A 13,108-nucleotide genomic window follows, 5' to 3' on the forward strand; every position below is an offset into this window, starting at 1 on the left:
CCATAACAAGCAAGACAAGTAGATCAGCACAAAGCAATAGAAGAGAGAGGGCTTCCAGCATGGCCGGCTTTGCTGCTGATGTCTTTTCATGCTCATCATCAAAATAAGGCGATTACGCTGGAAATACACCTCATCCAAGTAAAAATTATATATCCATTTTCGATTTTTCTGGGTTTTCTTTTTTTTACTTTACACTGTGGAATAAAAGGAGGAACTGACTTGAAGCTGTCCCCCTTCACTCATTTTCTCTCGTTTTTTTTCTGGCCCTAATCCAGAGCCCAACATTTTGAAATTTGGGCTATTTAATATATTGTAATTTGTTCACATTGTAAGCATCACTGCCGCTCTTCTTTTCCAGGAGACATGCTGAGGCTAGTAAGCTCAGCTAAACAAGCAAATGGAATCTATTTTTGCCAGCACCATGTGCAGCCAGCAATATGCAGCCTACTGTCACATGCACTGTCTTTTCAAAGAGACTGCACCCCGTCTGCCAAGACACAAGTGAAAGATCACATTTATTCAAGGTGTGCATTTCGACCAGGAAATTGTGTATTTAAAGTTGTGCTTCCAGTGCCCCCACCCACCGCCTCCATTTTCAAGCGTTAGAGCATCAATATCGGTGTGAATGAATGCAAATTCTTATATCTGTCGGTGGAACTATTGTGCAAAGCAGCGCCCTCGTGTTTCTTACTTTTTCTTCTTCTCCTTGCACCGTCTACGCCGGGCTTATTTTAGGTGTTGTCGCTTTGAGACTAATGAAATCAACCAAACATCACAACTGCAGGCCATGCCTTTCAGAGGTTGCTCGCATTATGAGTAATTAATCTGAAAGTGCTATGATTAATCCTGCTACTTTACCCCCTGGGGTGAGACTGGATGTCTGCGAAAACTCGTCTCTCACAAATCCTCCCGAGAACAAACATGCACATTTAGGTTTCTTAAGTCTTTAAAATGCTATACACGTCTTCTCGCATCATGTCACTCGCAAGTTTGTGAGGAAAAAAAAAGAAAAAAAACTCCTTCTTTACATGAGCTTTTTCTGCAGTGACACATCTGTTCATGGTATATGTTCTATAAATTGTTCCATATGTGCATAAATAATGTGATTATGGAAATGCACAGTGCTCTACCGAAGCTCAATAAGTGATAAAAAGGGCTTTTAAAAGATATGTGGGAAATTTTTTAAGGAATGCAAATGAAAGATTGTTTGGTGTGGAATACAGAAATCACAGATAATGTAGGACAGTAGCTTTGCTTTTGAAATCCAGGAAAAGTTTGTTGGATTTCATCTGACGGTCAAGCTTGGCTTCTAATACAAAGTTGATGTACATCCTTTAAAGTCTGCTTAACTTGTGCGTTAATGTGGGCTGCTCAAGTTGGAAAATAACCAAGGGCAACACAAGGTTACAGTCATCCACCCTTCTCCCTTGTGTTGTCCAGATATTGTGACTTCGATGGTGTTAAGCAACCCTCAAGTACGCAAACTAATTAACGTAAGCCCTTCATTGTAGACAGTTCTCAGAGAAATATCATCTGGAAATTAAATACTGGTTTTATTTGAATTGTGTGTCAGAGAGAATTTCTTGCTGAAATTATTTGTTATGACTGCCCGTATTTTTGGCTGTGCAAAACTGAAAATGGCTGAACCGCTTTGACAGTGGAAATAAAATTGACTTTTCAGTTGGCGTCATCGGGGGATTATTCTCTCTGTGCTTGTCAGTGCCTTTCCACAGCAAATAGTTATTACTGTAAAATGTGTCTACATGTTACAGCCGGACAGCGCTCAGCATCGTCACTGTTCTCCGTTTGATTAAGCTGGCATGTGCTTCCCAGTATTAAGATTTATGGAGAAATGTATAGAAGAGGATACACATAAGGGAATTAAATCTCCGTCTGACTCAGATTGGACAGATGTGAAAAAAACAAAAATCCACAGCTTCTTCCAGCTTATTTACGTTCATAATAGCGGCAGATAAATGTCTACATGCTGTTTGGGCACTTGCCATTCCAGAGTGCTGTGCACTCATCCCTCCTGTGTTCTTTTTTGTTCGACCAGCCTCACTCCCCCACATGCCCCACCCCCTCCCCTGCTTGAGTAATGGCCTGCGTCGACTTCTTGTCACCATGAGAGGTGGTGCTGCATGGCTTGCCTCTGTCCTCCTGTTACCATGCGTGTCCTTTCAACCGACTAGGCAATCCCAGCTGATATCTATATCGACCGTGATTTAGCTGATATAGCTGCAGTCTCCCGTTACTTCTCCTGCAATCTCTTCCTCTCTGTTTCTCCTATTTAACTCCATCCTCAACCTCCCCCACCCATCCCTCCTCACTTTGTCTCTCCCTTTCTGATAATGTGTTCCATCCTCTCGAGTGTCAAAGTAGTCCAATTCATCAGTTCAAAACGTGAGCAGCTCAGAAACTCGGATCAGTCGTAGCCTGGAATAAGTTCTGCATGGTTAAGCAGCAGAGCTGCTGAGCTCTTTTAACATAGGGGTGCCTCGTATACAGATATGAGGTGAAAACATCAGGCAGAGAGATTAGAGCGAATTGATTTGGAGTGTAATGTAAAAACAGCAAAGGTTTGGAAGTGCAATCCTGGGAAAAGAGAGGTTTGAGATTGAATTTTGATGCAAGCTATTGATTTGCTTAAAATGGATTACATACCGCCGCCCATAACTTGCTTAGCGTAGGGGTGGCGAGCGATATTGCTCTGACAGGTATTTGTGTTTCTGTCGTTCATGCCTGTTGTAGCTCTGGAGTCTTTATGTTAGGAGCACGTCCATACCAATACCCTTGTGTTCATTCTGTAACAGCTCTGACAGCTCACCTAAATCAGGCTCCTCCTCTGCAGTATGATTCCTGTGTGTTACTGCCAGGACCTGCAAGCCAGTGCGCTGTGAATCTGTAGCATGTATTTATTCACACAACCCATTTACTTGCCTCACTATTTCCCTGTGTGTTTGCGCCGTGGCTGCCTGTTTTCTCTTTCGCTGTCTCTTCCTGTGTCTCCCTCCCTCCTGCTATCGTTCTCCCACCCTCGCCACCCCCCCTCCTCACTCTCTTTGCTCACAGACTCTCTTTCTCAGACGCACGCACACACACACACACACGCAACGCACACACACACACAGAGGCACATGCTGTGCCTCACTGGATCAGAGCCTCTGACTACAGTATGCCTTCAGAAGAGCTCCTTTATCTTGCATTCGTTAGACCACAACTCCAAGGCAAGGTTGCTTTTTGCCGGGGTCCAGACTTGTCCTGGAATTTTACCCATCCGGGATTCATTATTATACGACGGTGCTTTTTAATTAGCATAATTTTTGCTGCGGCAGTCCAAGGCTACATCTCACTCGCTGCCACCCAAGCCATCTGATCTGAGGAGAATCACCTGCTCTCCTTCAGAGACAGACACACGCAGCCGTCACGTTAACCAACCGTTCTCCGTCAGAGGCAGTACGGCGGATCTGGGCAAGGTAACAGGAGAAGATAAAGGGGGAATAAAGGAGCAGCAGTGAGGGGAATGCAGCAGTAGTCGCTACTGCGTGAGACTGAGCAGGTGGAGCGTGAGGGAAGGATCGTACGTTCAATTGAAACACTCAGCTGCATTCTGGTAGATCTCCACGCCAGAGGTTGCCGTTCGCTGGATTTGCTGCGCCTGTGAGAGGCTGAGTGAGGAGCCGCTGAGAAATTATTTATTTATTTTCTGGATTTTCTCCTTTACCGCGCTGCTGCTGCCGCTGCCGCTGCTGCAGATACTGCTCCCTGTCTCTCGCTCTCTCTCTCTCGTCTTCTCCCCCCCCCTCCCCTTCCCAATCTCCGTTCTCTACCCATTCCCTGGCTAAAGGGGAACAAAAGCACTGGTTCCTGCATCACCCTTCATCGCTGCATCTCCACCTATTTTTATCTGCTCGTGATTTTTGCTTAATGAAATGATCCAGTTTCTCGCGGGAGCGTGTTATGTCTTCTACTGCGGTGGAGGGGCACTCTTCTTCTTAGTGGGCAGGCTCAGCTGCCCCCAAGCTCTACCTGTGGGCGATGGAGACTCCTATCAGAATTCCTATCACATCAATCTCTTTCGTGCCACTTCTCATGCCTAAATATCATGGTTGAGCAACATGCCCGTTTGAAATCAAGGCTGGATTCGTCTCCTTTTCTTTATTTGGATGTTTATCTTCTCTGCATTTAGGATGCACCTGGCTCACTTTTGGAAGAATGTGCTTTCAGGATGCTTTTTAGTAAGATTATAAATCTAGCTTTTCCGTGCAGTGGACATGTCGGCATGGCACAATGTTAAGTGAGAATAGACAGGTTAGTTGCTCTACAGTTTCTTCCACAAGTGCAACTGGATTTTGACTGCCTGTTTTTATATCCGGTTTTGATATTTTTCATAACATCCAGAGGATATTTTTGTCCAGAATCTAGAACTCTCGAACCAGTCTAAGGGAGTACAAAAGAAATGGGCCCAGATTGTTAGTGAGATGCCCTGTTGTCTTCAAGTTGGACTGTCAGAGGCCAAAGCTTGGCCAAGTTTTCTGTCCTGGGCCCATGTGGATCTAATATACATGGGTAGACTCTTTGCAGCCACCTCTGTGCTTGGACAGCGGAGCAGCTGGTCACAGTTTAGCCTAGGCATGGGCCTAAGTTATTGTTCGAGACTTGCCTTTTGGTTCACCTTGCTTACTATACTCCCCATCCAGACTGGAACAGCACGCGTGTCCTCAAGTCTCAGTACTACACACCATGTCCACCACTTCCATAATAAGCATGGTACTGTTCCCATTGCTATCAACAGGATGCCTTTTCTTACCAGAGGGGGCCATGGTAAGACATTTCCCTTTGAGATTTACACTCTGCTGCATCACCGAGGCATCACTTTACTCAGATAGAACAGAGTGCCATGGGATTATTAAGAGCTAGATATCAGATAAAGTCTCTGCTGTCTCACAGAATTGGCAGTATTGTCGTTTTAGAGGTAGAAAGGCTACTGCTGTTCTTCTTCTTTTTATTTTATTATTCTTGGTGGCTTGTTTGTGACATACAGCAGCATGATAGCTCTTTCAGCAGCTATAGATGAGCTGCAAGCCTCTGTGCGTCATTAACTATCTTTATCTGTCCGTCGGCATCAATAGTGTTTGCCCTTTCCCCGTGCTGCTGTTCAAGATGCGACTGCATCTGTGGATCTGTGTTTGTTTCATTACAAATAGAGATCAACAGCATGATGAATCATCATTGCAAATCTCCTTATCTTTCTCTGTGATGTTCCTTCTTGTTTTTGAGTGGCACAATGCACTCGTTGTTATGATTTTTCCCTTGTGGCAATGGTGATTGATGCAGTGTGTTGTAATTAGTACGATGTCGTGGCACAGAAGCTCTACAGTGATTATACTGTACAAACGCAGTTCGAGTGGGGATTGCTTTAAATTTATGAAAATAATCTTGATTTCGTTTAAAAATCGGTCTTGATCATTTTCTGTTCTGGTTATTTTTTAAAGCTTCAATATAACTCGGGCTTAGTGGATGGGATATAAAGTATTGATCTATCCTCAACAATCTGCATCAAATTGGCTACACTCCTTAAATCGGGTCCTTCAAAGCGCTGACACCAGAGTCATTGCTCCCTTTTATATCTTACTTTGAAATTTCAGTCCTAGGACCTGCTTTTATGTCCTATAAAAAGAGACCCGATGGATTTGCAGTGTCTTTTTCACAGCAGCAGTTTTGTCGCTTGCAAAAGGGCTAAAAATGTGATGAATTACATCTGTGCTATTATAGCCATATCATTCCTGACCAGGCTTTTACAAGGACAGCACAGCCTGTGATCAAACAAGCTTATAAAAAAAAAACACTTCTAAGAAGTCGCTGATAAATTTTCAATTACCTCTATTATAGATTTTGTACTGTGGGTTATTATGAAGGATGTGCTTCAGAGCAAGAAATTCAATTTAGTGCAACATAAATGATGCAGACAGCACTTGTGATTTAAAAGTCATGTCTGCAATACCGTAACGCAATATGTAGAATGCATATCTGGATGTTGGGGAGCATTTATTGGGGTAATGTTTACGGTAGTAAGTCATGTAATAACTATCAGAGAGTCCTAACCCTTTAAAAAGGCATAATAAATATGGCCTTCATTATCGGTCACAAACACCTTTATTGTAACACTTAAACCATAGTTTGTTTTGGGGGGGTTTGTCCTTGCTTTGATATAGCATAAATGCCTGAGCCTGAGCGTGTGCATGTGCGTGGTCATGTGTGTCAAGGCTGGCCAAAGACTTCTGGATGCCCCTGGGCTATTTTCTATTTATGGGCCACCTAGCCTGCTGCAAAGCCTTACATTTGTCATCCAACACATTATTGGATTTATTGTTACATTAAAGTGGGTAATGTTCATAGCATGATCATACACACAGTATTTCTATGACAAGTGCATGAAATACCAAGCAAAATAGGAAGGCATTAATCACTAAATTAGAACTAAGGTGTGAGGTTATAAAGGTTTTTATTACTTTTGCTTTACGTGATCAACAAATAACTGTTTTCTAGCAGTATCTTAGATGGAGTGGCATTCATATAGTTCCTTTCTCATCCTATACCAAAGCCACAGATGCTCCTAACCACAAGAATAATATGTGTTTTTTGAATTGTTTTAAAATCATTTTTAGCAAAAATGGCAAATATTCCTGATTCTCAAGTTGGAAAAAAATGGCTGATTTTCTCTGTTTAATAAGCTTGATCAGGAAAACAAAAAAATTGAGAAAATAACTGGTCGATTAAGCCGGTAGTAGTTTGTTCTGGCCTGTACATTTTTTACGTTAAACTCATATCTGCAACAACGCACCTTCAAATCCCTCTACAAAATCAGAAATCCTTCTTCCTCCAAGTACAAGACACTGCTCATCGCTCAGCTGGTCTTTGAGAGGTTTTTTTGTGTTGTTGTTGTTGTCCTTCACCTTCCCTTCATGTAACATAATAAAAAAGCATTGAAACTCAAAATGCATTTACAGCAATATAATAAATGTATAATTCAAAATAGGTTTTTCATTCATTTCTAAGCCTCGAATAAAACCCTGAATAACTCAGTCACACCTACTATATCAACTGCTTACAAAGACCTGCAGCATGTTTTCAGCATGGTTTGGTTTATGCAATTTAGCAGCAGTATCTGGTTCATTATAAATAAAATGTTTCCACTTGCTAAACAAAATACCCTACATGAGTTCATTAGCTATTGAACAGGGCCTTTTTAAGAATGTTAACACCATGTTAACTGAAGCTTTTCTTATACCAGGGGAAGCCAAATCCCAACTTGAAGCATATTATGTAACTTGCTGCCATAGTTCATATTCCATCACTGCAGGGCCATTAAAACCTTAAATGCAGCGTTGTTTTAAATCAGGTTCTATGCTGAGATTTGCTGAACTCATCACCGAACCACTAGACCGCAAGAGAGCTAGCCATGACCCCAGTGCCAAAGACCTTGTATGCTCTCAACAAGAATGCAAGAAAGATTGCACCAGCTGACCCCCCTTCATGCTCACGACACACCCGCATGTTCAACACACTCAGTAAAAATATGCTGCACTTAGATCTCCAGGGCCCCCATGTTAGTGCAAGAACTGTCTGGCTGAGGCAAGGCAAAGAGGAGCTAATGCTTGCAGAGAGACGTCTCAAGTGCAGGAAATGGTTTAGCGAGCTTCTTTCAGTGATGATACCTTTGGGCACAATTCAAAATTTAAAGATTGAATAAAACAGAAAGCGTGCTGTCCTTAGATCGATGCATTAGTGCACCACAGTGTTTATTTTTTTCTTTGCTTTGAGAGCTGCAGAAAGGGGGGGAAAAAAGGGACGTCCGAAGGTCTGTTGAAGGGGGCTCAGTTGTCTCCGGGTCGCATATTACATTACCCTCAAGGATTGTAGTGAGGAAGGCTTGAATACACATCCACAATCATACACTTACAAACACACACGACAAATAAAAGCAAATTTAAGCAACAGAGGTTGTCTCGGCCAGCGGATGCATATGTGTTCAGATTTTGCTTGTTAATTTTGTACACGATCATACAGCCATTGCCTCCGTTGCCATTCCATTCATTTTGATTGAGCGGGTCGTTTTGGGTGATGGACGCGACAAAGGATGGGGCGTAAAAGCAGAAACGAGAGACCTGCTCTAGATCTGCAGCAAAGCAGAACAGGAGGCTGAAAAAGTGTCTCAAGAGGAACAAAAATGAGACACAAAAGAAGTGCGAGTGCTGCATTCTCGAAAAAATAGCCAGTAACCAAACATCATGGCACACATACTGTAGATTGCATTTATGCTGCCTAACTGGTACACATTTTTAGCAATCCATTAAGCAGCCCAGCCTTCTGCATTAGTAGAAGAGGTAGGCCTATATGGGGGCTGGTAAGAACAGCAGCATTGTCTTGTAATCCTGCCTATCTGTAACATTACAGTGAGCATTAGCAAGGCTCCTCTTGAGGTGCAGTGAAGTTAATACATTGGCCATACATTTATGGTAGTCGATAAAAAGAAGAAGGGTCACATTCACAAAGAGTGATGTGTTTTTTTAGTACGTCACAGAGCACATTACAGGTTGGCTTGCTGTACCATTATATTGCATCAGAAACTTCTGCTTGCATGACAGACATGACAGTCTTGATATCAAGATGAAGGAAAACAGGGATTTAATTGATCAGCTTTGGGATGAAATTCTATCAAGCCATGAAGTTTAAATACCACCACTATACCACATATATATAAATATATATATAACAAGGGCCTAAATATGGCCTAAATTAGGTCTTGGTACATAATGGACATTTCAGCTTCTAAAAAATTAACCAAAAAAAGAACCAAGAGGAGAAAAAAAATCTATTAAAAAATATAAAGACTACAGAGGTGCTCCATGAGAAAGAGTCTAAAACGCAAAAATGAATGAATGTAGCTGCAGACTAAATGTTTCTAGGAAATCCAGTGTTTCAAGGTCTTGTAGTGTTTTAAATTCTCAACAAAGTAAAGCCCTGTTATAATATTCTTTGCTAAAGGTGCACAATTGTGTCATGCATGTTCCCTTTTTTTCCATAGGCCATATAACTGGTAGATTACAGGTGCTTATTAGAGCACTGCAGTGTGCATTTCGGGATCTCAAAATCACATTCGTCATTAAATACAATAATATCTGAATTGGGATGGTGACACCTGTTCTTACTGTGATCACAGCAAGTAGGATTTTACACTACAGCTGACATCCTTTAGCAGCTACTTTGGCAGACATGCAGCAGAGGAGCAACAGCTGTATCAGTTTATAGCCTGGTAGAACAAACTCCCGTTGTTTTGCTTTGCAGGCGCATTATTGATAAATCATTAAAAGCCTGCTCTGTGTTTTGCCAGTTGAATGCTTTTAATCTGAAGCAGCAGTGAAAGGAAATGTTCAGTTTGCATTGCCACCATTTTAACACAACCCAGCTGAGAGCATAGCATTACACTGTCAAGCACATCATGGACAGTTAAGAAGGGGATCAAAGTTAACGCCTTTTTTTCATTCGGCACATTCTTCTTTGGTGCCAAAACCTGCTATTTCTACTACCCACAATGCAGCTTTACGATTCAGTTCGATGTATTAAAGCATAGGCAAGGCCACGGAGGTCTAATAAGCAGACTGTATGTCCTCACTACCAGATTTTTATTCATTCCCAAACTTGTAGTCTTCAGTTCTAACCGACATTTATCAGATTTAATGCAGCTCCCTCTGGAGCCACTCAAGCCTTTATGCAACTCCCCAAGACCAGCAAACACACTTTGATGTGTAAAAGTGATGAGGTCTCCCTTTAATATAGCTCTGATGTGGCCTGAAGAGAGAAAAGTGAACTGTAACTATTAGGCTCATCTCAGTGAGATAAAATAATGCTGCTTTACTTGCGTCATCATTCCCTCTGAGTTCCTTGACAATTTGAATCCATGGTGGGAATAGGGCACTCCACCAGTAGCAATCAGAGCTACTTTATACTGCATAAATTAAACTAGAAGCACAGTGAATGGCTTCTACGTCTTCTCCTTCTTCTTCTTCTTTTTGCTGCTCCCTTTGCTGCCTCCATCTCACCCCATCTCTTCTTTCCAAACACCAACCCTCTCCTTCACTACATCCCTGAACCGTCTCTTTGGTCTTCCTCTTTCCCTCCTCCCTGGCAGTTCAATCTTCAGCATCCTTTGTCTACATTTTCTTCTCTCGCCCTGCTGCCAAACCCCCCTCCTCCTCCTATGTCTTCAGCAAACACTAACACAGTTTCCACCGGCACCCTGCTGGCAACAGCAGCAGCGGCGCTTGTTGTTAGCCCAGTCCTCAACTGATCTGGTATGGAAATCTCATTCTTCACGAAGCATATTTGATTTAGCAAAGGCTTTTACACTACATGTCCTTCCTGACGCAACTCTCCCCATTTACTGGAGAGAAGCACTAGGTGTAGACTGGCGCGTGCCCCTCCCCCCCGTGGCAGAGTTAAGCACACTGAGTAGCTATTGCTAGAAAATAAATACCATAAGCAATGTTAAAAAATGTTTTTGGATCCAGATGTTTAAAATACACCTGCCTCACGATCAAGCCATCACAGGTAACTTTAATATCGCTTTATTTCAACAATGACAGCTGACGGGGGCAAAGTCTGAGAAGGCTGGGGTCATTATCACTGACATGGTCATAAAAGCTATTGTGGCGCATTGATGGGAGATGTCTTGCACTTGAGTCACTGTCAAAACAGCTTCACCAGGACACACATCACCTGAAATCTGAGCGGGGCAAAACCTTAACGCTGGTTTAGAAGACGGGGTTTGTTGGAGGTGCTCTGAGCTGCAGACATTCAATTTAAGAAGTGACAGCGTGGATACATCTTGCTGATAGGAGCAGAAACTGCAATTCAAGCATAATACAGCCGAAGCCTGCGTGCGCCAGCTGAATGTGCGCTTATTTAAGATTCATAACGCTTTTCAGTCTGGCTTTTGGTTGATCAGATTTAATTGATTTGATTGATTTGATTTCCAAAGTCTGTGTTTACTGTGCTAAGTATATGATGCCACTTTCTAACGTGAACGCCATATTTTTACTTGGGAGCCATATGTCCTCTCTGTCAGGCTTTAGGCTGCACTATTCATTTTCATCGTTTCAGTGAGCCGTATTTAATAGACCGTGGAAGAAGTGTGCCTCAGATGCCATAAGTCAAACGATAAATTCGAACTTGATATTTCTCCATAACCCTCTATTTCAGCAAACCGCTCACAGATGAAAGATTTATGTGAGTTTATTTTCTTAATTGAGCAGCTTTGTTTTCCCAGTAAAGTGCCCTTGTTGCCCTTCACAAACTGTCTGTCTGATGCCTCCACAGCATATTGTACTGTATACTGTACTACACTTGGACATTTTTGCCCTGCTGGAGGCTGGCAGGCCAATTCAGAGCTGTTAATTGACATTATACAGCCTTAGGTACACTTAGATATGAAAATCCTGATCATAATCACCAGAAATGATTTAAATGGCAATGAGAGGATGAGTAATTTACAGCTTATTCCACTGCTTTGTGTCAGTAATGTTGCTGATATTAGTCGCTTTTTGTATGATTCATTATGACAGCAAATATTCGCTCCCTCTGGCCACAGGAATTCTTTACGACAGCAAGCTCAGGGGGCGTTTTCAAACCTTTTCACATCTTAACTGATACATGTGATAAAAATTATCGCCAGCATCTCAGCGTATTTTGCAAGTCCTATGAGCATGTTGCCTCGTCTCTCGCGTATTCAGCTGGCTGAGAGCTCAAATGAAAAGAACAGGATGTTTGAGTGGGTAGCATGCATCTTGGCACAAACAAGCAATCCATACTGTTACATTTGTTGTGTAAAGGATCCATTAAGACATGACAATCACTCATGGTTTCTTTATAGAAATTCAGGTGCTCCATTTACGTAATTACTATGTATTTAAATAAAGCGAATTATTCATATGATATCATTATATGCTGAGGGGGCTGTGTTAAACTGAGAGAAGTTTTTAAAGGTGCAGTGTATAGCATGTCTAACTCTAGATGAGGTGACTGTTGCACAAGCGATGCTACTTTGGTTTCTTTGGCCAGCTTTCTTTAACACTGGAAGCACCAAATATCATCTAATCCTCTTATAACAAATCCATCATTTCATATTTCATGACTTTTCCTAAAGTGGGTTCAGCCATCATGCAGTGAATTTTCAGGGTGTGTGAGATAAAAAGAAAAAAAAGTTACAACCACTTCCACCTACAACTGCCAACAGAGTCATTTTGACCCCCATAGAAATCAGTGTAAAAACGCCACGCTACACATTAGCGCCATGCTTGGTTTCCTGGCAACATGTACATTTTGATAGAAAGGCTAAATATGACTGATATATAAATGTTTAGGAGACTGTAGTTAGATAAAAGATGATTAATTACCGCAGGATTGAACAGATCAGGGCCTAAATAAAAATAAAAATAAAGATGAGCTGAGCAGAGAATCCAGAGGGTGGAGAACTAATCCGAGCAAATAAAGAGTGAAATCCAGAGCAGAGCGGTCAAAATAGGGTTTTAAGCTGAGCAGGACTGCAGACTTAAGAGCAGCGTGCGGTTAACTATTTTACCTTTACACCATGTAATGAAATAGCCAAAATCATTTATAAAACTAGTAACATCCCCAAACAGAAAACTTAATATTAAACATTTGTTTTGTCAAGTCTTGCATAGAATTAGAAAAATTAGATTAAAACTAGTAGCCCATTGCTGCTGTTGTTGGAGGATGGAGTCAAAATGACCTCCCCTGGTGTTTCTAGTGTTATTTTCTAACTGGTGATCACGTTTATCGACAGATGTTGCTAAAGCATAGAGATCATCATATAAGCAACATGCATGTGATCTGCGAGACAAACTGCATAATTTAGGCTTGCTGCGGGAACCAGATCTTCAGTCCCGAGTATTGCTTGATGCTGGCTGGGAGGGAATGTGTTGTGCACAGTGTGCGGGCGGGAGGGATAGGTGCTAGGGTATAAACAAACCCTAGCCAGCTGCCTTTCATGTTAATCGTGCTTCCTAGTGGTCGCTTGCCAGGGCCG

General features: G+C 42.0%; 1 protein-coding gene across 12 annotated transcripts in view; it reads left to right on the plus strand.

The window, feature by feature from the left end:
* nrxn2a (neurexin 2a) overlaps positions 1 to 13,108 on the plus strand; it is a 149,407-nt gene that overhangs the window by 113,674 nt on the left and 22,625 nt on the right. The window contains exon 1 of one of the 12 annotated variants that reach the window (XM_013272353.3): positions 3,092 to 4,824. The exons of the other annotated variants lie outside the window; for them this stretch is intronic. Within the exon in view, the coding sequence (XP_013127807.1) occupies positions 4,482 to 4,824 (343 nt within the window). The 5' untranslated portion in view covers positions 3,092 to 4,481. Of the gene's footprint in view, positions 1 to 3,091; positions 4,825 to 13,108 lie in introns of those variants that run through there. 12 annotated transcript variants of the gene reach the window in all.

This window comes from Oreochromis niloticus, linkage group LG10 (genome assembly GCF_001858045.2).
Source record: "Oreochromis niloticus isolate F11D_XX linkage group LG10, O_niloticus_UMD_NMBU, whole genome shotgun sequence".
Lineage (NCBI taxonomy): Eukaryota > Metazoa > Chordata > Actinopteri > Cichliformes > Cichlidae > Oreochromis > Oreochromis niloticus.